Source organism: Camellia sinensis, chromosome 10 (genome assembly GCF_055761805.1).
Source record: "Camellia sinensis isolate YWXY chromosome 10, ASM5576180v1, whole genome shotgun sequence".
NCBI classification, from domain to species: Eukaryota; Viridiplantae; Streptophyta; class Magnoliopsida; order Ericales; family Theaceae; genus Camellia; species Camellia sinensis.
In genome coordinates, this window is record NC_138970.1 from 37,473,377 (window position 1) to 37,499,502 (window position 26,126).

The 26,126-nt window shown below is 40.3% G+C and overlaps 1 protein-coding gene across 2 annotated transcripts in view; it reads left to right on the top strand.

Moving 5' to 3' along the window:
• The first annotated feature begins 264 nt into the window (after positions 1 to 264).
• Positions 265 to 26,126, top strand: part of LOC114266299 (receptor kinase-like protein Xa21) — a 31,568-nt gene continuing 5,706 nt past the window's right edge. The window contains exons 1-2 of one of the 2 annotated variants that reach the window (XM_082891260.1): positions 265 to 3,002; positions 3,182 to 3,602. In XM_082891260.1, coding sequence (XP_082747386.1) covers positions 356 to 3,002; positions 3,182 to 3,588 — 3,054 coding nt within the window. In that variant the 5' untranslated portion in view covers positions 265 to 355 and the 3' untranslated portion in view covers positions 3,589 to 3,602. Of the gene's footprint in view, positions 3,003 to 3,181; positions 3,965 to 26,126 lie in introns of those variants that run through there. The other variant, XM_028207184.2, reaches the window with a different exon arrangement.

The following is a 26,126-nucleotide window of genomic DNA, read 5'->3' on the forward strand; positions in this document are numbered from 1 at the left end:
AATCTATGCTACACGCAAAAAAAATAAAAAATAAAAAATACACAAAAGATTAATGTGTGGTCCATATTTATTATAGTGGAATCACACCAGGGCACACATTAATTTTGTGTGAATGACAATTTACACAAAAGATTAATGTGCGGTCCCTCTTTAGCATGACTTGGAAAAAGACCGGCATAGAACAGTAGGATGACTTTGAGGATTTAGCAGAATGACAATTTACGTCATTGTTTTTATATTGCAGGTCTTTTCAATAATGCAATCAGTGAGTGTTACTTTTGAAGTTTCTTCTTTCTGTGTCCATACTTAAGCTAAGATAGCATTTTGCAAAAATTCTTAGAATCTTGCAGTCAATATGTTTAAGCTTTTTAGGGTACTCCGATTGTTTATCCTTCTGTGTGTTTGCATGCCCACTAGTATCATACTAGGTGGAAATGAGACCGATCACTTAGCCATGCTTTCAATGAAGGCTCAAATAACTCGTGATCCAATGCTAGTCACAAGCTCATGGAACGATTCTCTCCATTTTTGCCAGTGGGAAGGTGTTTCATGTGGTCGTCGCCATCAAAGGGTCATTAGCTTGAATTTAGCGTCGCGCAATTTAGAAGGTTCTATATCTCCTTCCATTGGAAACCTTAGTTTCCTCAGAATCGTTAATCTCTCAAACAATAGCTTCCAAGGTGAAATTCCTTGTGAAATGGGAAGGTTATTTAGGCTGCAAGTTCTAGACTTGAACGGTAACTTGTTTGGAGGACAAATTCCAGCAAGCCTCTCAAACTGCAGTAACTTGAGGGTCCTTCGTTTGAGCAACAACAAGTTGATTGGAAATCTTCCTAAAGATGCTTTCACTCAATTAGTGCAACTTCATATGAGCTCCAACAATTTGTTAGGATCAATCCCGCCTTCTTTTGGGAACCTTTCCACACTCAAACTTTTCTTAGCACAAAAGAATTTGTTGGAGGGAAGTATTCCAGACTCACTTGGTAGCTTGAAAAGCTTAACATATGTTTCATTATCGGCAAATAAGCTAACAGGTACCATTCCTCCATCTATCTATAATATCTCATCATTGACTGCTCTCGAGGCACCAAATAATCTACTTGAAGGGAGTCTTCCTCAAAATTTAGGCCTCACTTTGCCAAATATCAAAAGGCTTAATCTTTGGGGAAACCAACTAAGTGGATCGATTCCGGTTTCAATATCAAATGCTTCAAAACTAGAACACCTTGACTTATCGCTGAACAATTTTTCCCCTGGAGTGGCTGTTAATTTTGGAAACCTAATGAATTTCTCGTGGTTGAGTTTATTTACGGCAGGTTTGGGAACTGGGGATGCTAATGACCTTGATTTCGTTTCCACTTTAGCCAACTGTAGCAAATTGAGTGTGATAGAATTACAAGAAAATAATTTTGGAGGTGTTTTGTCAAATTCCTTAGCCAACTTCTCAACCAAACTCCAATATTTAACTGTGGCGAAAAACAAGATATTTGGAAGCATACCAGAAGATATTGGAAATCTTGTAAGCTTAAATGCTCTAGATATGCACTACAATCAATTGACAGGAAGCATTCCAAACTCTATCGGTAAACTTGATAAGCTTCAACAGTTGGGCTTTGGTAAAAACAAATTGTCTGGAGAAATCCCTTCCTCCATTGCAAATTTAACATTGTTGACCAAGCTTTGGTTAGAAGAAAATCATTTTCAGGGAAACATACCTTCAAGTCTTGGAAATTTCTTGGGTTTGATAGAGCTGCATCTTAATGGTAATAATTTGTCTGGTAGCATACCGCAAGAAGTAATTGGTCTCTCATCTTTGTCTATATCTTTGGACTTGTCTGGAAACCGTCTAACTGGTCCCATTCCTTTGGAAGTCGGTAACTTGAGAAATCTTGTTGAACTAAATCTTTCTTATAACAAGTTATCTGGTAAAATTCCTACTAGCCTTGGTAGCTGTCATACTTTGGAATACCTTTATTTGGACAACAATGCATTAATAGGAGCCATTCCACAATCCTTGAGTTCTCTAAAGGGTATTGAAGAATTAGGTCTTTCCCACAATAACCTCACAGGTGAAATTCCTAAGTTTTTAAATAGCTTTCCCTTTCTAAGCATTTTAAACCTTTCTTTTAATGATCTTGAGGGAGAGATACCTACAGGGGGAGTGTTCCAAAATGCAACTGCAATTTTAGTTTCGGGAAATAACAAGCTTTGCGGTGGTATACCTACACTACAAATGCAGTCATGTGCTTCGAAAAATGCAAGAAAGTTAATTATTCCTATAGTTTGTGGGGTATTGGGTATAGTTTTTGCATTATCTGTTCTATTGCTTTGTTGGCTTAGAAAGATGAGAAAGCAATCTATTGTGGCATCTTGTTTGATGGATTCTTCTATGGATATGTCATATAGAGAGCTCTTCAAAGCAACAAATGGGTTTTCTTCAGACAACTTGATTGGTAGCGGAAGTTTTGGTTCAGTATACAAAGGAATTCTTCACCCAAATGAAAAGGCTATTGCGGTGAAGTTATTCGATCAAGAAAATAGAGGAGCTTCAAGAAGTTTTATCACTGAATGCAAAACTTTGGGAAACATCAGGCATCGAAACCTCGTCAAGATTATAAATGCTTGTGCAAGTGTTGATTTCCAAGGTAATGATTTCAAAGCCCTAATATATGAGTTTATGGAAAATGGGAGCCTTGAAAGTTGGTTGCATCCAACTCCACAAACAAGTGTTGCCCATAAACAACCAAGAAGTTTAAACCTTTTTCAGCGATTAAACATAGCAATTGATGTGGCTTCTGCTTTGAATTATCTTCACAATCATTGTGACAACACGATCATACATTGTGATATAAAGCCAAGCAACATTCTTCTTGACAGTGACATGACAGCCCATGTTGGTGATTTTGGTTTAGCAAGGCTTTTACTACAACCCAACAATGAACTTTCAAAAAGCCAAACTAGCTTTGTCGGTATAAGAGGAACCACTGGATATGCAGCACCAGGTAATCCACCATATATGCCTATGAAAATGTATTTTGTGTGACCAATATACTGAGGTGGTGTAGCGATGCCTCTAACAATATCACCTCAGTGTCCTAGTTATGCAAACTATCACCCCTATTTTTAAACGTGTAGATGCATTTGCAAGTACAAATTAAAATTTATCATATGTGCATTGCAGAATATGGCATGGGGAGACGGGTATCCATTCATGGTGATGTATACAGCTATGGAATCCTCTTGTTAGAATTGTTCACAGGAAAAAGACCCACTGATGACATGTTTATAGATGGCTTGAACCTTCACAGATTAGCCAAAATAGCTTTGCCAAAAAGTGTGATGGAGATTGTTGATCAGAAACTTATATCAGTTGTAGAAGAGGAGGAAACAAGCAAAGCAAATTCCAAGACACAAATGGAAAGGAAAAAATTCATTGAGTGCTTAATTCTGATACTCAGGGTTGGAGTTGAGTGCTCTGAAGAATCACCAAGAGAAAGAATAACCATTGTTGATGCGACTAAGAAACTACATTTAATTAAGGAGATGCTACTTGGGAGAAGGATTTCCACCAATGTGCAAATTGCTTAAATCAAGTAATTAAGGTACTCTCTTTAGGTGTTGGCCCTTTAAAATTTTCTTTACAATTATGCCATTTGCATACAAATAAATCGCAAAAAATTTCACGAGAGAGAAACGAAAGGGTGTGGGCGCTCTTGTGAAACTTTCTGTGTTTTATTTATATATAAGTATACATTTTCTTTCTCTTTCATATCTGATTAATTCATACATCATTAGATTGTATGATATCTACAACAATGCTACGCAAGTTTGCATTTTGTTTTTGTTATTTATTTATTTTTTATATCGTTGTTATGTTAGAGAATAGAGTAATATATGCTTGAGTTAATTTGTCACTTGATTTTTGCTTTTGGTTAATTAATATATGAGGTTCTATTCTCTTCTAGCTGATTTTGGTTTAGCTTTGATTAATATCACCTTCCAGAATAATTTTTATTCATTAGACTCAAATATTCAAATAAATTGAAGAAACTGTAAAAGCTCTAGAAAGGAACAGTCAAGAAAGAGGATACACCTATATTTCACGAAATAATATTAGAAATAATGAATTTTGTATAAAATTTTCATATAAAATAGGGTAAATTATATTGGTGGTTTCTACATTTTGCTCCTTATATCATTTTGGTTCCTACACTTTCAATTGGCACAATTTTGACTTTTAATTCTAAATTTGTGTTAATTTGGTCAAATTGATAATGTCATTAGTATTTTGACTGAAAATAATCATCTAATTGGTTGAGATTAACTCACTGAGGTTAGTAAATTTATAATTTTACTTTAAAAAATATGACACATGCCACTTATATGCATATTTTTCATAAAAAATGCTAAGAATTGGAATCAATTGGATTAAATTGAAACAAAATCATAAATTTAGGCTAAAAATCGATTCAATTGAAATTAAAGTGACCGAAATAACATAAGGACTAAGTATAAGGACAACTTTCGCAATTTATCTTATAAATAATCTGTCTAATTATGATAATTCATAAAATTATTTTATGAGTAATGAATTTTGTATAAAATTTTAATACAATACGATGTGGTTGATTGTGGGCCTTTTGTCTTTCATTGTAAGTCTAATCACACACAATTGTAGATTACAAATTTTGGTAGTGATACAGTCATATCATTCAAAATTAGATTTCTATATAAAATTTTTGTTTGAATACCATGTCTTGTATTTTTAAAAATTATCATATCTACATGTTTGTATATGTAACGTCCCAAATTTCTAGCTCAAATGATAATACAACAATCATGGTTCTTTCAAGGAAAACTGACTATAAATCTCTAAACTTACATTACATGATACAATAGTTCTTCATGCAACAATACATTAATCCAACAACAAGTAAATAAACAAATAAATACCCCCAAGGGGTTTACAAGTTTCCAATACTTGAGCCTGGTTACACAAAATGGTTATTCAAACCCACACAAACACAACCCTTAGCTTACATACAGAGTCACAACGAAATAAGAGCATTATACTCCCAACATACATACTTCCACGCCCCTAGTTGGATGGGATTACCACATCTTTTCTAGCACAAAAATCTCGTAGGGTGAGCATAAAGCCCAGTAGAAAATTCTTAACAAAGTATATACATTTTATACAAGTCTCAAGAGATGAAATGCATATGCATGCTATGCCCTTTTTGAAGATAAATCACATTTTCATCTTTTGAAAACCATCATGCTCAATGATATCATGCAATTTCAATTGTTCAAAACTTAACAATTTATTTCAAGGGCGGTAAATACGATTCTGGTAATCCCTAAGTCGGTGTCTGCAAGTAAACTATATAAGTACTACCAATTTGGCATTTTTACCAGCATTGATTGGAAGGCTCGGCACCTATAATCTGTCATTTTTACTAGTATTAACTGGAAGGCTCGACACCTATTCAATTTCATCTACACTACCTGTTAAGACTTACCACCGTATTTACCTCAAAACCAATTCATGGAAACTTGTTTCTCAACATTCTTTTCTCAATGCAAGTTTTCAAATCAACTTTTCAAGTTTAATGTAATCAAATGAATTGATATGCCAATAACACAAGATGAATATAAATACTTTTATTCCAATTTATCATTCAAGGAATAACACAATTCTCTCTTCTCAAGTATCCTCAACAATTAGTCATTTCAAGACTATTTCAACGTTTTGAACAATAATTTCCAAAATGAACAACAATTCTCATATTTCCTTAAATTCATCAATTATATAAATATAAATAAGAAAATTTCCAAACATCAATTTATTTTGACACACAAAATAAATATAACAATATCATTCATGGATTTTTAGTCTCTTAAAAAACAAAATCCCCAAATTCTAGGTTTTCTTACCAAAACTATACAACTCAAATCATTTGAAAGAAAACTTTCCAAAATCATCTTTTCTTCAATCAACAAAAATCAAAACCCATAAGATCATTTTAAAAGAACAAGAGACAAACCCATTTTTAAAATCGCTCAACTTCTTGAATTAACTATCAATTTTCAAAGCTATCGAAAGATGATTTCGAAAATCATCTAGATCTTGCAAAAATATATATAACTCTAAGAAAATTCCTACCTCAAGTTTTGAAGAAGAAATGAGATGAAACTCCCAAAATTAACGGTGTCCAAACTCGATCTTCACCGCACACAACGAAGCCCTTGAGGAGCTCACCAACTTTGATGAAGAACTTAGGTCAAAATCCCAAAGGATTTGAAGAAATCGAAGATCTTGTGAGGTTTTTGGTAGGAAATGTTGAGAGAAGGGAGAGGAAATGTTTTAGAGACAGAGAGAGATATACAAAAGTGATTCAACTTCAGCCCAAAGAGAGAAGAAAATGGAAAAAATTTCGGATCTCACTAACCCACCGCACTTCACTCCCGCACCTACTTTTTTAGCAGTGTGCAAGCTGTGCTCTCCCCTGAAATCCGCACATGCGGTTTGCTCTCCCACTCGAGTGGAGAAGCAACTTTGAATGCATTTTGTATTTTTGTTTTGGGGGCGCTACCCCTCAACCCCGCCAGGGCGCTGCCTTAAGACCCGTTAAGGGGCGCTGTCCCCTGGACCCCACGAGCTGATGACCCCTGCCAGGGCGCTGCCCTTGGACCCGCCAAGGGGCGCTACTCCCTGGATCGCCGCGAGCTGACTAGGCAACTCGACCCCCGACATACTCAGCAAAGTGGAAAAACTGGGATCGTTACAACCTTCCCCCATTAAAGAATTTCGTCATCGAAATTTCAAATCAACTACCCAAACAAAGGGTTTCTAGTGATCAAAACCACGCTATTTCATTTTCAAATCACAATACTAACTCTCAACCAAATTCCACCATTTCCACCATGGTTATCTCATTAACGACAACCTCCCAAATACGCATAAACATGAAATTTCTCAAAAAGTAATGGCAACTCTAAACAACTTTATGCTTAAAACAACAACACACATATCAACATGTGGTTAACAACTTTAAATACGTTTCCCTCAACACTAGGGAATATTACAAAGAAAAACAACTTAAGCATTTTCAAATAAATTCAGATATTTGAAGCGGACTTCCGCCTCCCGTTCCCACTTCGCTTCTTCAACCCCATGGTGTCTCCACGACAGTTTTACCAACGGTATAGTTTTGCCTCGTAGCACTTGCTCCCGGGTATCTAATATTTGAATCGGTCGTTCTTCGTAAGAGGCATTCTCATCTACCTCCAAGTCAACCCAATCAAGAACATGTGAAGAGTCGGGTTCATACTTCCTAAGCATAGATACATGAAATACGTTGTGAACTCCCAAAAGTTATGGCGGTAAAGCTAACCGGTATGCCACTTCCCCAATTCGCTCTAAGATCTCAAAAGGGCTAATGAACCTTAGAGATAATTTACCATTCTTACCAAATCTCATCAAACCCCGCCTTGGTGAGATTTTTAGAAACACATGGTCACCAACTTCAAAAGATAAAGGTCATCTCCTCTTATCGGCATAACTCTTTTGTCGGCTGTAGGCCGTAGCTAACCTCTTTCAAATGAGAACAATTTTCTCGGTTGTCTCTTTAACAATTTCCGAACCCAGTAACGGTGCATCACCCACTTTGGCCCAACAAACCGGTGATCTACAAGGTCGGCCATATAAGGCCTCAAATGGTGCCATCCCAATACTAGCTTGCTAACTATTGTTGTAAGCAAACTCAATCAATGGTAAGTGCCTTTCCCAAGGCCCCTTAAAATCAAGGACACAAGCTCTAAGCAACTATCTCTCTAATGTACAACTCTGTTAAGTGTTCAACTGAGTCGCTGGTGCACATCAGAATGAAATGGGTAGACTTAGTCAACTTATCAACAATCACCCAAACGACGTCATCGCCTTGTTGTGTTCTAGGAAGCCCAACTACAAAATCCATGGAAACACGCTCCCATTTCCACTCGGCTATTGGTAAGGGTTGTAACAAACCCGCTGCTCGTTGGTGTTCGGCTTTCACTTGTTGACAAGTAAGGCACTTCGATACAAATTAAGCGACATCTTATTTCATATCCCTCCACTAAAACTGACGACTAAGATCATGATACACCTGGGTGTACCGCAAGGCATGAATGATGGAACTCCCGAAGTACTTCCTCTCTACAAGATTCTGGTATAAACAAACGGTCTAGGTAACGTACACTCAGATCCGAGTGAACGTTCAAACATTTCTCTTCCTTTCCATTGGAAATCTTAACACGGATTGATTCCACATCACAGTCTCCTTGTTATGCCTCTATGACCTTACTAACCAAGGTAGGTTGAGCATTCAAAGTAAACAAGGTAGCACTCTCTCCGGACTCACCCAAGTGCAAATCAAACTTGTTAATAACATCTAGCATATCCCATTCCCGAATGACCACGCTTGCCAAACTACTCACAGATTTTCGACTCAAAGCATCGGCCACCACATTGGCTTTTCCCGGATGATAGTGTAACTTAAAGTCATAATCCTTCATAAATTCCATCCACCTCCGTTGTCATAAATTTAAGTCTTTTCGAGAAAACAAATACTTTAGACTCTTATGATCGGAAAAAATCTCAAATTTCTCACCATACAAGTAATGCCTCCAAATTTTCAAGGCAAAAATCGCCGCCGCTAATTCTAAATCATGGGTGGGGTGATTCTTCTCGTGAGTTTTCAATTGTCGTGATCCGTAGGCCACAACTTTTCCCTCTTGCATCAAGACACAACCAAGTCCATCCCCGGACGCATCACAATAGATAGTGTAATTCAAACCCCTTTCCGGAATTATCAAAACCGGTGCGGTAGTTAATCTAGTCTTAAGCTCTTGGAATGACTTTTCACAAGCCTCACTCCACACAAATTTAATACCCTTTCTAGTCAAGCTAGTCAAAGGTCAAGCTAGTCTAGAGAAGTCCCTTACAAAACGTCGATAATACCCCGCTAATCCCAAGAAACTCCGAATTTCAAAAACATTCTTGGGTTGTTCCCAATCCTATACGGGATCCATCTTTGAGGAGTCCACAGTCACTTCCTCTCTAGACATTACATGCCCTAAAAACTTCACCTCTGTTAACCAAAACTCGCATTTTTCAAATTTGGCATACAATTGGTGCTCACTAAGTAAACCCAGCACTACCCGCAAGTGAGTCTCGTGTTCCTCTTCAGAGGTTGAATAAATCAAGATGTCGTCCACAAAGATGACCACAAAACGATCTAAGTATTCTCGAAAAATTCTGTTCATCAAATCCATAAAGGAAGCCGGTGCATTGGTCAACCCAAAAGGCATTACAAGGAATTCATAGTGGCCATAACGAGTATGAAAAGCCGTCTTTTGAATGTCCTCCTCCCGGACTCTTAACTGATGGTACCCTGACCTCAAATCTATTTTTGAGAAACAACGAGATAAGTTGGTGAAACAAATCATCTATTATGGGTAGAGGATACTTGTTCTTAACTATAACTCTATTCAACTTACGATAATCAGTACACAACCGCAATGACCCATCCTTCTTCTTCGCAAAGAGAGCCGGCGCTCCCCAAGGCGATGTACTAGGGCGAATGAAGCCCTTGTCTAAAAGTTCTTGAAGTTGAATCTTCAATTCATGCAATTCGGCGGGTGCAAATCTATACGGTGACATGGAAATTGGTGCCGTGCCAGACACTAATTCAATGGAGAACTTGATCTCCCAGTAAGGTGGTAAACTAGTAAGATCTTCTGGAAAGACATCCGAGTATTCACAAACTATCCTTGGTAACTCAACACAAGCCCCGTCACTCTTATTATTCAAGAGAGTTGCAAGAAGGCCATTAAGTTTGCTTCTACTACGAGGGTCAACAATTGGCGACAAGACTCTATCAACTTGGTTCCCCAGAAAATAGAAACGATCGTAGCTCGAAGTGCACACCGTAACTCTCTGACGGTAACAATCAATCATAGCTTGGTCAGAACATAACCAGTCCATGCCTAAAATGACATAAAAAATCAACATATCTAGCAACACAAAAGCAAACGGAAGTCGACTATAACGCCCCGAAAATAATCCCACATAACTATTACATCAACCCACTTCCAAAATGAGATATTAACCAAAATCAATTACATAGTTCCAAATGTTTACCAAAGTATTCTCACATGCCATCATACATTTATTTACAAACTAGTACATGAACTTATAGCATGTAAAAGAAATCATTAAATCCCAACAAATAAGGCCCTCAAGGGCTTACAAGTTCCAAGGCAATAGCCCGGTTACACATAATGGTCTCACGGACCTAAACATATTAGCCCTTGGCTTACAAGAATAACACAACAAAATAAGAGTCAAACTACTCTTCTTCAAACATATCCACGCCCTTAGCTTGGCGGGGTCACCACATCTTTACCTGCACCAAATCCCATAGGGGTGAGCATAAAGCCCAGTAGAGATTCCTCACAAAGTATATACAGTTATGCCAATACCATCAACATTAAAAAAAAAATGCATATGTAATGCCATGCAAGTGCCAATATTGAAGGAAAATTTTATTTGAATGCACTATTTCAAAATCACCATGTTCTCAATAATGTTATGCAATCTCATCAATTTCAAACTTCCAATATTTAAATCAACAAGGGCGGTAAATACAACATTGGTAATCCCTAGGCTGGTGTCTGCAAGTAGACTCTACGAGTACTACCAAACTGTCATTTTTACCGGTATTAACCGGAAGGCTCAAAACCTATATGCGTGGCTTTGGGGTCTTTCACCTTGGATACTCAGGCCAACTTATCAAATTCATCTACACCCCTTATCCGGACTTACCAACGTATTTACCCCATACACATTTCCATTAGTTCTCATCACAATAACATTTTTCGTCATGATGTAAATCTCTTCAATTTAGATTCACAACGCACAATGATAAATGAAGTAATATGCAATGCAATAATCTTTTCCATACCTCATAACATTTCTTCGTTTTGAATATCTCAACAACAATGCCAACATTTGCATTCTCATATTCTCCTTTCAATATTCATCCACAAAATTTAACATGTTGCCACAATTCTCTTTTCACATGCCATGAGAATTTAATCTCACCATGGCTACAAGTGACTTATTTCAAATATAAATCCCCACTATTTACAATTTTCCCTCCATTTATGATATCCAATGATTTATCACACACAAGCTTGCATTATTCAAGTATTAGCCATAACATTTAAATAACACTTCCCTTTCATACATCAAGTAAATTAGTCATCTTGGTAAACATTGATAAAAAAACCCTCCCATTCATCATTTTAACACAAGAAAGTAAGAAATTTCAAGACATTTTCCCTTTTACCAAAAATCCCTAATTTCTAGGGTTTTCATCAATAACAAACTATCATTATTTTCTTATAGGAACTCCATCACACCATTTTCCATGAGTTTAATAGAGGAAAACCCACCAAATAATAGTAAAAGGTTGAAATACAAACTCACATACAAGACCCTCTTCATTTTGAAATCAAAATCAAAGAAATCAACTCAAAACTTCAAAACCCTTTTTAAATCAACATTAATCTAGCAAAACTTGTATATATAACTCAAAAAATCCGTACCTCAAAGCCTTTGAGAAGATGGAGAAGAGAAACCGTAGCTTTGATGGCTGATTCTTCACTTAACACCACACCAAGAGGAGCCCTAGTTCTTGAGCTTCAAGATTTAGATGAAGAGGATGAGGATCTTGGCCCAAAGATTGCAAGAATCAAAGGGTTTCAATGCTTGAGGGAGTTTTCTAGAGAGAAGGGGGAGAAAAATAGGGTTTAGAGTGAGAGAGAGATGACCAAAATGAGAGATACATTCGGATTAAAAAGAGGGGAAAAAATAGGGTTCGGACTACCCAGTTGGCCGCTCGTGCGGCCTTCCCCGCCGCTCGTGCGGCCACCTTGACCGCTCGTGCGACCCACTTATCCGCTCATGTGCCCTTAGACAGTATGCAATTTATGGGTCCAAGCCTCCACCGCTCGTGTGGCCCATCTCCGCACGTGCGGCCTAGGGCCCCGCACGTGCCGCCCAAGCCTAGCCACCCAAAAATTCTGCTTTGCTCCTGGCACCTCAGACTCACCCACGTATCCTCTAGAACAAGCGAAATTCAACATTTGACAAAAACAAGAACTAGAATTTTAACTTGGGGAACCATTTCTGGATGCTTCGAACCCAACGAAGGCAAATGGAGAACGAAGCGAAGAAAAAAAGAGAAAGGGAAGGAACCCGGCCGTCACATTGACGCCCGGCAACTTCTATTTCACAATCACGGCAACCCCAGTCTAAATCAACTGTACCCCCAACAGGTGACTCTACTCTGAGTGGAGGCACTAACCGTGCTACCTCTAACCCCAATACAGAAGCAAATGCAGTAGATACAAATGAATGAGACGCACCCGTGTCTATCAATACATTAGCCAAAGAATTAGACACAACAAAAATACCTCTCACAACTGAGGATTCTGGCAACTTCTCTGGCACGATAACAACATACACACGCCCCTGTGGCCCTTGATTAACTTGCTTCCCTCTTAGAGCATAGGCCTATTGTATTGATTGAGCCGAAGTGGCTCCCTGATTAACTCGCAAAGCTTGGACTGATTGAGCCTACTGGTGGCTCTGAGTCTGCCTCGACCCTAATGCGCTAGCTGTGCCTCCCAACTGTGGGCAAGTTCTCTTCATATGCCCTGGCTGACCACACTGATAACAATTAAACCCTTGACCTTTATTTTGAGACTGAGACTGACTTTGAGATCGGTTAGGTGGTGGTAACATTAATTGTCCTCCTCCCTTCTGTGGCCATGAGAAGAATTTGTGACCCGGTTGGCCACACTTGAAACATGAGAAGCTACTCGATGCACTTTGTCCCAGACCCACACTAGGCAAAGGAAAAGTGGATCTAGACTGCTGTGGTTGGGACTGGGATGGATAGGTGTTCCAGCTCGTCTTGTTCTGCCTATAGTTTTCTTGAGACTCTTGGCCCCTAGATCTTGAACTCCGAAGCCTTTTTTTTCTTGACTTGTATGGAAATTTCTACGTGTGTCACTGTCACCACAAAATGGTCATATTCCCGAATCTTATTTCCGACAAGCTTGAACATAATTTTTGTTTTCAATTTCTTTTCAAATTCAATGCAACGGCGCTCTTCTGTTGCCACCAACTCTGGTGCAAATCTAGACAAACTAGAGAAGACCGCCTCAAACTCGGCCGCGGGCATGTCAAGTTGTTGAGGTCTTTAAACTCTTGCCCCAATCTCTCCCTAACAGTGGGAGGTAAGTACTTATCTTCGAAAGCAACCGCAAAGGCTTTCTAGGTTGGCTCCACTCTATCCTTGGCATATTTCCACCATTGACCCACGTCTCCCTTAAGGTAGTAACTCGCTAGAGTCACTATTAGTTCACTATCTTCAATGTGAAGCATCTTAAATGTCTTCACAGTTTGTTCGAGCCACTCATCTGCTTTCTTGGGCTCGGGGCCACCATGGAACTCATCCGGTTTGGCCCGCAAGAACTCTCTAGTAAGGAAACTCGCCCTTGACTCCGTGGTGTTCTCTCAGGCTTGATTCTCCACCCTCAACAAGTTCATAGACTCTCTTAAAGCCCTTGCCATTGCTCGAGCTAGGGCCCCCATTGCGGTTTGACCCGCTTGTTCCACCTGCTCGGCCACATTAGCTTGACCAAACCCTTTTTCTTGCACCGGAACCCTATGGACCGGTACCTCATGCACACCTCGGCGAGCCTTACCACGCCTCCCGCCTCTACCACCATGGACTTGACCCCTTCCTGACATCCTAATAAAGAACACAAGAGAAATAATTTAGCACATTAACTCATATGTGCTCGTAACTTGACTCACACGTTTGACTACAACAATTCTATATATTTCTTTACCATATACACAATTCAATTTCAATACACAATTCAATTTCACTCCACATAAGCACTTAGTCATGTAAACACATACATACTATTCTTTTACGATGAAATCCGTCCCACAAAAAACAGAGAATTCTTAGTAGAACGAGTATTGATCAAGTACCCTTCTAATGAGACCTCAAGGAATTTAACATGAGCAAACATCCCAAAAATCCAATCCCATACCCATTTAGTCCCATAAGCATGTTATCACATAGTCACAAAATGCATAACACTTCCTAAGCATTGTAAATGAACCCATTGTGGTTAAACAACCACTTCCCACGAGTTCCAAGTATTCAAACCCGGTAGCTCTGATACCAAGTTGTAATGTCCCAAATTTCTAGCCTAAATGATAATACAACAATCATGGCTCTTTCAAGGAAAACAGAATATAAATCTCCAAACTTACATTACATGATACAATAATTTTTCATGCAACAATACATTAATCCAACATCAAGTAAATAAAAAAATAAATACCCCCAAGGGGTTAACGGTTATTCAAACCCACACAAACATAACCCTTGGCTTACATACAGAGTTACAGCAAAATGAGAGCATTGTACTCCCAACACACATATTTCCACGCCCCTAGTTGGATGGGATCACCACATCTTTTCCGGCACAAAAATCCCGTAGGGTGAGCATAAAGCCCAGTAGGAAATTCTTGACAAAGTATATACATTTTATACAAGTCTCAAGAGATGAAATGCACATGCCATGCTATGCCCTTTTTGAAGATAAATCATATTTTCATCTTTTGAAAACCATCATGCTTAACGATATCATGCAATTTCAATTGTTCAAAACTTAACAATTTATTTCAAGGGTGGTAAATATGATTCTGGTAATCCCTAGGTCGGTATCTGCAAGTAGACTATACAAGTACTACCAATTTGTCAATTTTACCAGCATTGACTGGAAGACTCGACACCTATAATCTGTCATTTTTACCAATATTAACTAGATGGCTCGACACCTATTCAATTTCATCTACACCACTTGTCAAGACTTACCACCGAATTTACCCCAAAACCAATTGATGGAAACTTGTTTCTTAACATTCTTTTCTCAATGCAAGTTTTTAAATCAACTTTCAAAGTTTAATGTAATCAAATGAATTGATATGCCAATAACACAAGATGAATATAAATACTTTTATTCCAATTCATCATCCCAGGAATAACACAATTCCTTCTTCTCAAGTATCCTCAACAATTAGTCATGTCAAGACTATTTCAACGTTTTGAACAATAATTTCCAAAATGAACAACAATTCTCATATTCCCTGAAATTCATCATTTATATAAATATAAATAAGAAAATTTCCAAACATCCATTTATTTTGACACACAAAATAAATATAAAAATATCATTCATGGATTTTCAGTCTCTTTAAAAAAAAATCCCCAAATTCTAGGTTTTCTCACCAAAACTATACAACTCAAATCTTTTGACTGAAAATTTTCCAAAATCATCTTTTCTTCAATCAATGAAGATCAAAAACCATAAGCTCATTTTAAAAGAATAAGAGACAAACCCATTTTCAAAATCGCTCAACTTCTTGAATTAACAATCAATTTTCAAAGCTATCGAAGGATGATTTCGAAAATCATCTAGATCTTGCAAAAATATATATATATATAACTCTAACAAAATCCCTACCTCAAGTTTTGAAGAAGAAATGAGATGAAATCTCCAAAATCAACAATGTCCAAACTTGATCTTCACCGCACACAACGAAGCCCTCGAGGAGCTAACCAGCTTTGATGAAGAACTTAGGTCCAAATCCCAAAGGATTTGAAGAAATCAAAGATCTTGTGAGGTTTTTGGTAGGAAATGTAGAGAGAAGGGAGAGGAAATGTTTTTAGAGAGAGAGAGAGAGATATAAAAAAGTGATTCAACTTCAACCCAAAGAGAGAAGAAAAGGGAAAAAAATTCAGATCTCACCAACCCACCGCACCTCACTCCCGCACCTGCCTTTTTAGCAGTGTGCAAGTTGTGCTCTCCCCTGAAATCCGCACGTGTGGCTTGCTCTCCCGCTCGAGCGGACAAGCAACTTCGAATGCATTTTGCATTTTTATTTTGGGGGCGCTGCCCCTCAACCTCGCCAGGGCGCTGCCCTAGGACCTGCCAAGGGGCGTTGCCCCCTGGACCCCCGCGAGTTGACCGGGCAGCTTGACCCTCGCCAGGGCGCTGCCCTCTAGACCCCCGCGAGCTGACAGGGCAGCTTGATCCCGACATACACAGCGAAGTGGCAAAACTGGGATCGCTACAGTATATATCAAAATATATATAGGTGTGTATCATATGTAAATTATAACTAAATAAGAAAATAATATAATTTCATATTTTTTGAGTCATAAATACAAAGAAAAAAAAATCATAATCAAACATCACATGAGACATAACCAAAGATTTTATGAGTTATAATTAAAATAATGTCATAACTAAATAAAAAAAATTGGTTATAATTAAAGAAAAAAATGACATAACTAGGGGTGCATATAATACACTCCTTTTGAGTGGTGTGTATAGCAGAATTTACCATATAATTTTGACATAAATATATTAACTCTCTTCCAGTGATGAAAAAGTGGTGTACACTTGTTAGCAAAAATTTGATTTGAAGTAAATCTACAGACAAAATCAGTTTTTATAAATAACCAACAAATTAGGCAATGTGGTTGGTATTTTTTATCTTGGTAGTTTTAAGAATTTCTTTAGAGGTTGTAATGTGGGAAAACATAATAAAACAACCACTGAAACTTGATTAATAACACTCAAATTTGTCACTTAATTACAAGAATTAAATTATTAGTATCAAGTATTACAATTGATAGGGTTACAAAAGCACTGGTTATAAAAACTAACTATTAATCTATATATATACTTAACTATTCCTAGATATATTAAATTATTCCTAAATTTCACAAATATTATGAATTGGGTTAAAAGTCTCTCTTGTATCTTCCATGGCCTTTTATAGGCATATTTTCAAGTGAAAATTGCCCAAAGCAGTTTTGCAAAACAATTATTCAAAGTAGTTCATAAATAAAAAATCAACCCACAGTTCCTTGAATCAACCCACATTCTTAGTATAAAATCACATGTGTTCATCTTTCAACTTGTCACCAAGGAGTGCCTAGACAACAACAATAACACCAACATAATAATAATAATAAATTTAAACGTGACCATATTTATTTGTAAAAAAGATAATTTTATGATCTAAATTCAAGAGATTGACCGATCACAATTAATTAGATTAGATTTGGTCGATTAACGGGTCATAATAGATAGAAATTAATTTGTGGTGTCAACAACACTATTAACTTTGATAATTAAATTTATTTTTTACTATGGGGATATATTTTCTGAGTACCAACACGTGGCTAAGGTGACACCGACGTGTCAGCCGAGGTGCCACGTGTTCTGGACATGACACCGAGGTTATCTCAGCGAGGTCGAGGTTACCTCCGAAGATATCAGAATCCGAGATAAGCGGATAAGGCACAAGAGTCCTAGAAAAGGGGAAGACTACAGTTGGGAAAGGATAAGACTCTTAGGGAGTTTATCCCAATCCTACTAGGAGTACAAGATTGATGGTAATCCTAAGTCCATTAGAGCTAGGCTCCTGTTGGGACAAGGATTGAGTTAGCTATAAAAGAGAGGCACCCCCATGGGTCTAAGGTACACAATTTATATTCTGAACAGTGAGATTAACACTATTGATTGTCTTTGAGAGATATACTGACTTGATCGTCAGAGTGCCCCCGGGTGGACGAACCACCGCCGGAATCTTCTCTTTTTGTTACAGGTTAGCCAGGTGTCATCTATTCTGCCAGTGTTCTCCAGTTGAATACTGAGTTGGGTAGTGTGATCGGAAAATCACTCACACAATTTGGCGCCGTCTGTGGGAAAGAAAGTAGAATAGATGGCCAGTAACGGACAGAAGGAAAAGATTGGGGACGACACTCCTGCTGGGAGTGGGAGACCTATGGACCTTGATATCACAAGAGACGGATGCAACGTAGAAACTCGTGACCAGAATCACGAAGTGAAAGATGTCGGCCAGACTGGCGAGGCACCAAAGAAACCAGATCGAAGTGGATACTACAACGAGGACGACCTCCAGGTTTGGAAGGATAGGTGCCTACGGAGGGACGGAGATGTAAAAGAGATGACAAACAAACTGGCAGACCTGCAGTCCGTCGTCAATTTCATGATGCAAAATAACGTCATGCAGCCACCGTTCCCGCTGTACGACACGCCGATTCCAGCGTCCAATACCCAGAAGGGAGGGCAGAAAACAATCCCCGTAGCCCCTCAGCATAACGGGAGCGAGAGACACTCTCACCGACCCTCTAAAGAAGTCGGACGAAGAGAGTCAAGAAGAAAAGAATCATGGAGGACGCATCACACAAAGGAGATAGACCCCAAAGGACATCGACATGTTTAGGGGCAGGCGCTGTGCTTCGACACAACTCATGGAGAAGGATCGAAAAGGGCTCACCACGAGGCCGAGAGTAGTGTACCAAAAAGACTGAAGTTGAAAGATAGCCGAGCTCCTGGGCGGAGCAAAGAAGACTTGAGAGATTACCTCAAGAGGAAGCAACAGAACACTAATGCCGAGGTAACTTCACCTGTTAAGCCGAGAACACCATTCTCGGTGGAATTAGACAAATTCGAGGCACCAAAGAGATTCAGTATGCCGAGGTTTCAAATATACGATGGTAAGTCAGATCCCAACTTCCACGTTGGATTATACTTGAACTCAATGGCATTATATAGTGGGAACGAGTCGTTGCTCTGCAAAGTGTTCCCCTCGTCCTTCGGGGAGATTGCATCAGATTGGTTTCACAAACTACCAAAGGGAAGTGTGAAGACCTGGGAAGGCCTGGCCGAGATGTTTGTGGCCAAGTTCGTGACAAACAAGCTGCAGCCATTAAGGGTGGACTCATTGATGGCTCTGAAGATCAGCAAGGATGAAGGCCTTAGGGCCTATGCAAAAAGATACTATGAGGTGTTCAATCGAATACCCGAATGTAATCAAGAGGTGGCGGTCGTATCTTTCAAGAACGGCCTGAAAGACAACTGTCCACTACGAAAGTCTTTGGCAAAGACATTGCCAAAAAGTATGGAAGAGCTCATGGCAAGAATCGAAAAGTATGCCAGAGCCGAAGAAGACACGTCGGGGGCTAAGGAGATAAAACAAGAGAAAGAAAATGGCTCGCCAAAGCGAGGCCGAGGTAACAATGGATGGAACAAACAAGAAGCAGAACTGAGGGCCACACAAGCAGTAACAACTGTGTTCCAAATTCCAATTTACAAAGTCCTGGATCAAATTCGGAACCAGCCCTATTTCAGAACGCCAGAGAGGACTCCAGGAGAGTTCATGGGAAGAAATATTGGCAGGCATTGTACCTACCACAATGAAGATGGGCATACAACTCAGGGTTGTAGAGCCCTGAAAACACATTTGGAAGACCTGGTGAGACAAGGACATCTGAGAGACCTTGTCGATGAGACTAGGACAAGGGAAGAACAGGCAAGGTTGCCTCAGGCACCAGCAGCCCCACCTCCCCCAGCACAGCAGCCGCAGGCAGGAGGACCTCGGGTAATCAACGTAATCCACTCGAAGGTCAACGAAAACGAAATCCGAGGAGAGACCTAGAAGGTAAAACACCTAGAACATGTCTACCACGTCGGGGAGAAAAGACATCGGACAGAAGAGTGCCAGGGACCAATGATAACCTTTACTGAAGCCGACCTAGAAATGGTCCAGCATCCGCATAATGATGCCTTGGTAGTATCCCTCCAAGTTGGAGAGTGCTAAGTGAAACGCATCCTGATTGACCAAGGCAGCTCTTGTGACATCATGTATGTCCGATGTTACAAGGAGCTCGGCCTTCACCAAGATGATATAGAACAATCCTATGGCCCAATGGTTGGGTTCAATGGAACGCCGACATGGCCACTAGGAACAGTAAGCTTGGAGGTGCAGGCTGGCACCAGGAAGATCAAGACAGAATTCACCATCATCGACACACCCTTCCCTTACAACATCATCTTGAAGGCCATGGCTGCATATGATGGGGGCAGTTCCCTCAACATTGCACCAACTATTGCGATTCCCAACAGAGCATGGGATAGAGGAAGTCAGAGGCGATCAGCTGCAGGCGAAGAATTGCTCCATGGCAGCAATGAAATCTACCTGCAACATACGAGAGCCAGAAAAGGCAGAAATTGAAAATGAGGACATAGAAGTCCTAGAAGACATCAGCAAGGAGCCAGCCGAAAAAAGCGAAGAGGCATTGAAGAAAATCCTCGTCCAGGATGGGGATGAAGAACGCCTATTTCTTCTCGGCTCGGGCTTAGCCGAAGAAGAGAAAAAAGAGTTGGAAGCTTTTCTAAGAGCAAATATTGAGGTGTTTGCTTGGACACCTTACGAAATGCCTGGCATTGACGCCGAGGTCACTTGCCACAAACTGAATGTTGATAGGTCGGCTAAACCTGTAATTTAGCGAGCCAGAAGACTGACGTTAATGCATGTCAAAGCAGTCGAGGAAGAAGTAGACAGACTTCTGGAAGCCAGGGCCATTAGAGAAGTTCACTACCCGACATGGCTATCTAATATAGTGGTGGTAAAGAAGAAGAACGGTAAATGAAGGGTCTGCGTAGACTTTACCAGCCTCAACAAAGCCTGTCCCAAAGATAGTTTTCCTCTACCCAAGATTGACCAGCTAGTAAATGCCACTTTAGGGCATGGAAGAATGAGCTTCCTAGATGCCTATAGGGGGTACCACCAGATAGCCATGTACCCCCCAGACGAAGAGAAGACCACTCTCATCACCCTAAAAGGCCTGTACTGTTATAGAGTAATGCCTTTCGGGTTGAAAAACGCAAGAGCAACTTACCAAAGGTTGGTAACCAAAATGTTCAAACACCTGATTGGCCGAACAGTTGAAGTCTACATCGACAACATGGTCGTTAAGACCAAGGAGCCTGAGGGTCATCTCGCTGATTTAAAAGCAGTCTTTAAAATTCTTAAAACATATCGGCTCCGACTCAATGCATTGAAGTGTGTGTTTGGAGTTGGATCTGGTAAGTTTTTAGGATACCCGGTGACCAGAAGGGGCATTGTGGCCAGCCCAGATCAGATCAAGGCCATCCTAGAGTTAAAGAGCCTGACGTCGGCAAAATAGGTACAGATGCTAACTGGAAGGGTTGCAGCCCTGAACAGGTTCATAAGCAGAAGCTCAGACAAGTGCAAACCTTTCTTCAACTTAATGAAGAAAGCCACAGACTTCCTGTGGACCGAAGAATACGAAGCCGCTTTGGCCAACCAGAAGAAGTACTTAACCACAGCTCCAGTTCTTTCAAATCCAGAATCTGGGGAGGAGTTGTTCCTGTACTTAGCCGTTTCAGAACATACAATAAGTGCAGTACTAATCCGAGAAGAAAAATGGGAGTAAAGGGCTGTTTATTATGTAAGCAGAACCCTAGCCGACGCAGAAACAAGGTATCTACCCTTAGAGAAATTGGCACTAGCTTTAGTAATGGCTTCAAAGAAGTTGAACCATTACTTCCAGGCCCATAAAAGTGTGATGCTAACAGAGCATCCCTTGAAGTCCTTACAGTAACAAGGAGACCTGACAGGAAGAATAGCCAGGTGGGCAGTCACCCTAGGCCAGTATGACCTAGAGTACAGGCCAAGGACAGCAATCAAAGGCCAGGTTCTACCTGACTTTGTGGTCGAGTTCACGCCAGAATCCATCGAACATCGGGCTCCGTTGAGCCAGGATGAACGATGTCCAGACAAGCAAGGAGAAGCCTAGGCAAAGGCGAAAGAACAAAAGAAAGAAGAAAAACTCAGACCCTGCAGCATTTACATCGCCTACTCCTTTCGACTGTTCATTGATGGGAGTTCAAACCGACTGGGAGCGGGGGCAGGAGTAGTATTGATATCCCCAGATGGGCAGGTACTAGAACAATCAATTCGTTTGGGGTTCAAAGCCTCAAACAATTAAGCAGAGTATGAAGCACTCATTGCAGGACTGAAGCTGGCAGCAACAGTGCAAGCAGATGAGGTAATAGTTTTTTGTGATTCACAACTCATAGTTAACCAGACAACGGGTGAGTTTGCAGCCCGAGATGAAAGAATGTCAGCCTACGCGAAGGAGGTCATTAGGTTGTCAGCCTTGTTTCAAAACTGCCGACTACTTCAGGTAAGCCGAGATGATAACAGCCACGCCGATGCGTTGGCCAACCTAGCTAGTGCGGTACAACCTGGAAAAACAAGAACCATAATGGTCGATTACTTGTTGGGCCCGAGCATCGAACCACTGACCACAGAGCGCGAAGCGATGTGTGTAGCCATGGGACCAAGCTGGATGGATGCAATTATTGCATTCCTAAAAGAAGAAAAGTTGCCAGATGACCGCAATGAGGCACACAAGATCAGATTGAAGTCGGCAAGATTCAGTCTGACAGAAGAATGACGTCTCTACAGAAAGTCCTTCACTGGACCCCTTTTAAGGTGCGTACACCATTTACAAGTCAAAGATTTTTTATATGAAATACATGAAGGAATCTGTGGAAGCCACGTTGGGGGCAGATCACTCGCTCATAGGGCCATCACCTAGGGGTATTGGTGGCCTTACATGCAGAAAGATGCAGAAGCTTATGTAAAGAAGTGTAAGCAATGCCAAAGGTTTGTACCTCTGATACACCAGTCAGCAACAGACCTGAACCATGTATCCAATCCTTGGCCATTTCCCCAGTGGGGCATGGATCTCATCGGGCAACTGCCCCAAGCAACTGGGCAAAGGAAGTACTTGCTGGTAGCAACAGACTACTTCACTAAATGGATAGAAGCTGAACCTCTTGCCAAGATCCGAGATGTGGACGTGAAGAACTTCATTTGGAAGAACATTATCACCAGGTTAAGGATGCCAAGAGCAATTGTTGTAGACAATGGAACTCAATTTGACAGTAAGCTAATCAAGAACTTTTGTGCAAAGTTCAAGATCAAGAACTATTTTTCAACCCCAAGCTTTCCAGAAAGCAATGGACAAGCAGAAGCATCCAACAAAGTAATTCTGGATGGGATAAAGAAGAGGCTGCAGGTAGCAAAAGGAAAGTGAGTAGACGAATTGCCCAATGTACTCTGGGCATATCGGACTACGCCGAGAAGATCAACAGGGGAATTCCTCTTTGCCATGGCTTATGGCACAGAAGCAGTCATTCCGCTGGAGGTCGGCATTCCTGGCATCAGAACCCAGGGGGTAGAGAACTGGACTAATGATGTACTCTTAGCCCAAGATCTAGATCTTCTAGAAGAACGAAGGGAGAAAGTTACAATTCAGCTCGCAGCATACCAGCAACAGCTTGCCAGAGCTTATAACAAAAAGGTTAACCCAAGGGAATTTCAGATTGGTGACCTCGTCCTAAGAAAAGTCGTCGGCAACAAGAAGGATCCCAAAGAGGGCAAGCTTGGCCCAAATTGGGAAGGACCTTACAGAATCATCTCGGTACTGGGTAATGGGGCATATCGGCTTGAAGATAATGAGGGCAAAGAGTTGCCAAGGCCTTGGAACACTTGCAATTTGAAATTTTTCTATCATTAGAATTTCTTTGTTCCTTTGTCATTTACCGAAGTAAATAACTAAAGATTCAGTTCTCTTTTCAAGATACTTGATATTGTCTCTAAAATACATGCATAATGAGAACCCAAGTGGAACTCAGGTTCACATTAGGGGGCAGAGAGAAGAAGAATATGTTTAACACTTGTTGAAATTTGCAGACAATTTACAAGTTGAAGTTAAATCGAAATCATTGTTTAACACTTGTTGAAATTTGTGGACAATTTACAAGTTGAAGTTAAACCGAAATCATTGTTTAACACTTGTTGAAATTTGTGGATAATTTACAAGTTGAAGTTAAACCAAAACCATTGTTTAATACTTGTTGAAATTTGTGGACAATTTATAAGTTGAAGTTAAACTGAGATCATTGTTTAACACTTGTTGAAATATGTGGACAATTTACAAGTTGAAGTTAAACCGAAATCATTGTTTAACACTTGTTGAAATTTGTGGACAATTTATAAGTTGAAGTTAAACTGAGATCATTATTTAACACTTGTTGAAATTTGTGGATAATTTACAAGTTGGAGTTAAACTGAGATGATATCTAACATTTGTTGAAATTTGTGGACAATTTATAGGATGAAAGACTAAGGTTAAACACTTGTTGAAATTTTGTATTTACAAGGTGGAACCAAGATTACCCCGAGAAAGGTAGTTAGGTACTTGCCGAGATAAATCATCAGTTTATACAACCGAGGTGTGTCACCTCGAGGAGGTTGCAAAGGATCGAAGTGTATATTGAAGACATGCAAAAATTTCTAAGTATAGAATCATACAAGAGGAATAAAGAGAAGACAAAGATACAAGCACTCAGAGAAGGAAAGTTGTAGTAATATTCAGAAAAGGCACGTTGGCCAAAAGCTTACAATTGTTCCCACAAAAGAAAAACAAAAGTACAAAAGACAGAAGAAAATAACATCAAAATTAAGAGTCTTCAGCAGGCTGGGTTTGGACCTCGGAGGATTGCTGAGAAGACATCTCGGCAACCTTCTCGGCCGCAAGCTCAGCATCAATTTCTTGAAAGGTTTCATCTAGGCTCTTATCAGCAGGAGGAACATCGGATAAAGCTTTCTCAGGAGCAGCATCTTTATGAACCTCCTCATCTTCCTCATCTTGAGTCAAGTCCTGGACTTGCTCATTTTGAGGAGGAGACTTGGCCCCAGTAGTCTCTTTTGACTTCCTCACTAAAACCTCCTCCTCGGCCTCATCCTCAAAATTAGATTCATCATCAGATTGAGCTAGAGTTGGAGTTAGAGGGAATAGAAGAGGAATGGCGTCGGCGCTTCTCAAAGGCGAATCCTCAGGGACATTAAGCTTTTTTAGAAGGGACATCCAACCAAGGGTGAAACCCTTGTTGCATGCCTCCTTCACTTGCTTTTCGTAGGCCTCCGTGACATCGGCCATGCCCTGGGCATACGCCTTCTCGTTGGCATCCTTGATTTTAGCCTTTTTGGTAGCCAAGGCCTCCTGCAGCTCTTTTTGGGCCTGGGCCATCTTCTCATCGGCCTCTCTTTTTTGGGACTCAGCAACCTTCCTAATGGCCTCAGCAGAATCAAACTTCTCCTCGGCATCGGTCTGAGCCTTGATGGCAGCTTCGGCCTTGTCCTCCAACTTCTTCATTTTCGATTAAAGGCTTTTGTTGGCTTTTTGAAGAGAAGAGAACTCCCTCTTCATCTCGGCCAACTTCTCTCGATTTTCAAAAGATTGAACAGAGAAAGAATGGGCATGCTGGATGGCTTGGAAAAACACAAGACAAAAGTTATTGCAAAATCTTCTAAAGTACAGGAAAGGGAAAAATTACCAGGCAAGGACACTCACTTGAATAGAACATTGAAGCATCATAGCGTAATTTTCATACTCACTCAACCCAGCGTTCCTGTCAAGATCGCTGGGAAGAAGCAGAGTAGTACTGAAGGCTACGCCGACGTTTATGTCCTCGGCGCTATCATTGACCATGACTGGCTTATCTTCCAAGGTAATTTCGGGGGCCCAGGGGGCAGCAGGCTTTTTAGACCCCGAGGTCGTTGCAGAAGATGACCTCGACTTTTTTGATTTTGGCGATTCGGATGGTTGGGCCTCAGAGCGCCTCTTCCCAGTAGAGGATTGAGATTTGTTACTCTCAGCCAACTTAGAGATTGACAAAGCATCCTCAGACTCAATTTGAGTAACCTTAGCCTTTGGCTGAGCCTTTTTTATTCTTTTCAGCTTCGGTAGAGGTAGGGTTTGTGTTAATTGAGCATCAACATCAGTTGGAATGTTGGCTAGAAGATCTTTAGCAACTGGTTTTGGGCGACCCATCTCGACAGTAGAAACTGTTCGGCGTCGACGGCGGCGTTGGGATATTGGAATCAAGTATGGAGCCGAGGTTGACGGTTGCTCAGCTGGATCAGAGGTTGACCCTTGGTCTATCTGAGATGTGGACGCGGTTTGTGGCGTTGTGGAAGAGGGTGGAGAAAGCCTTTTTTTCTTCCTCTTAGG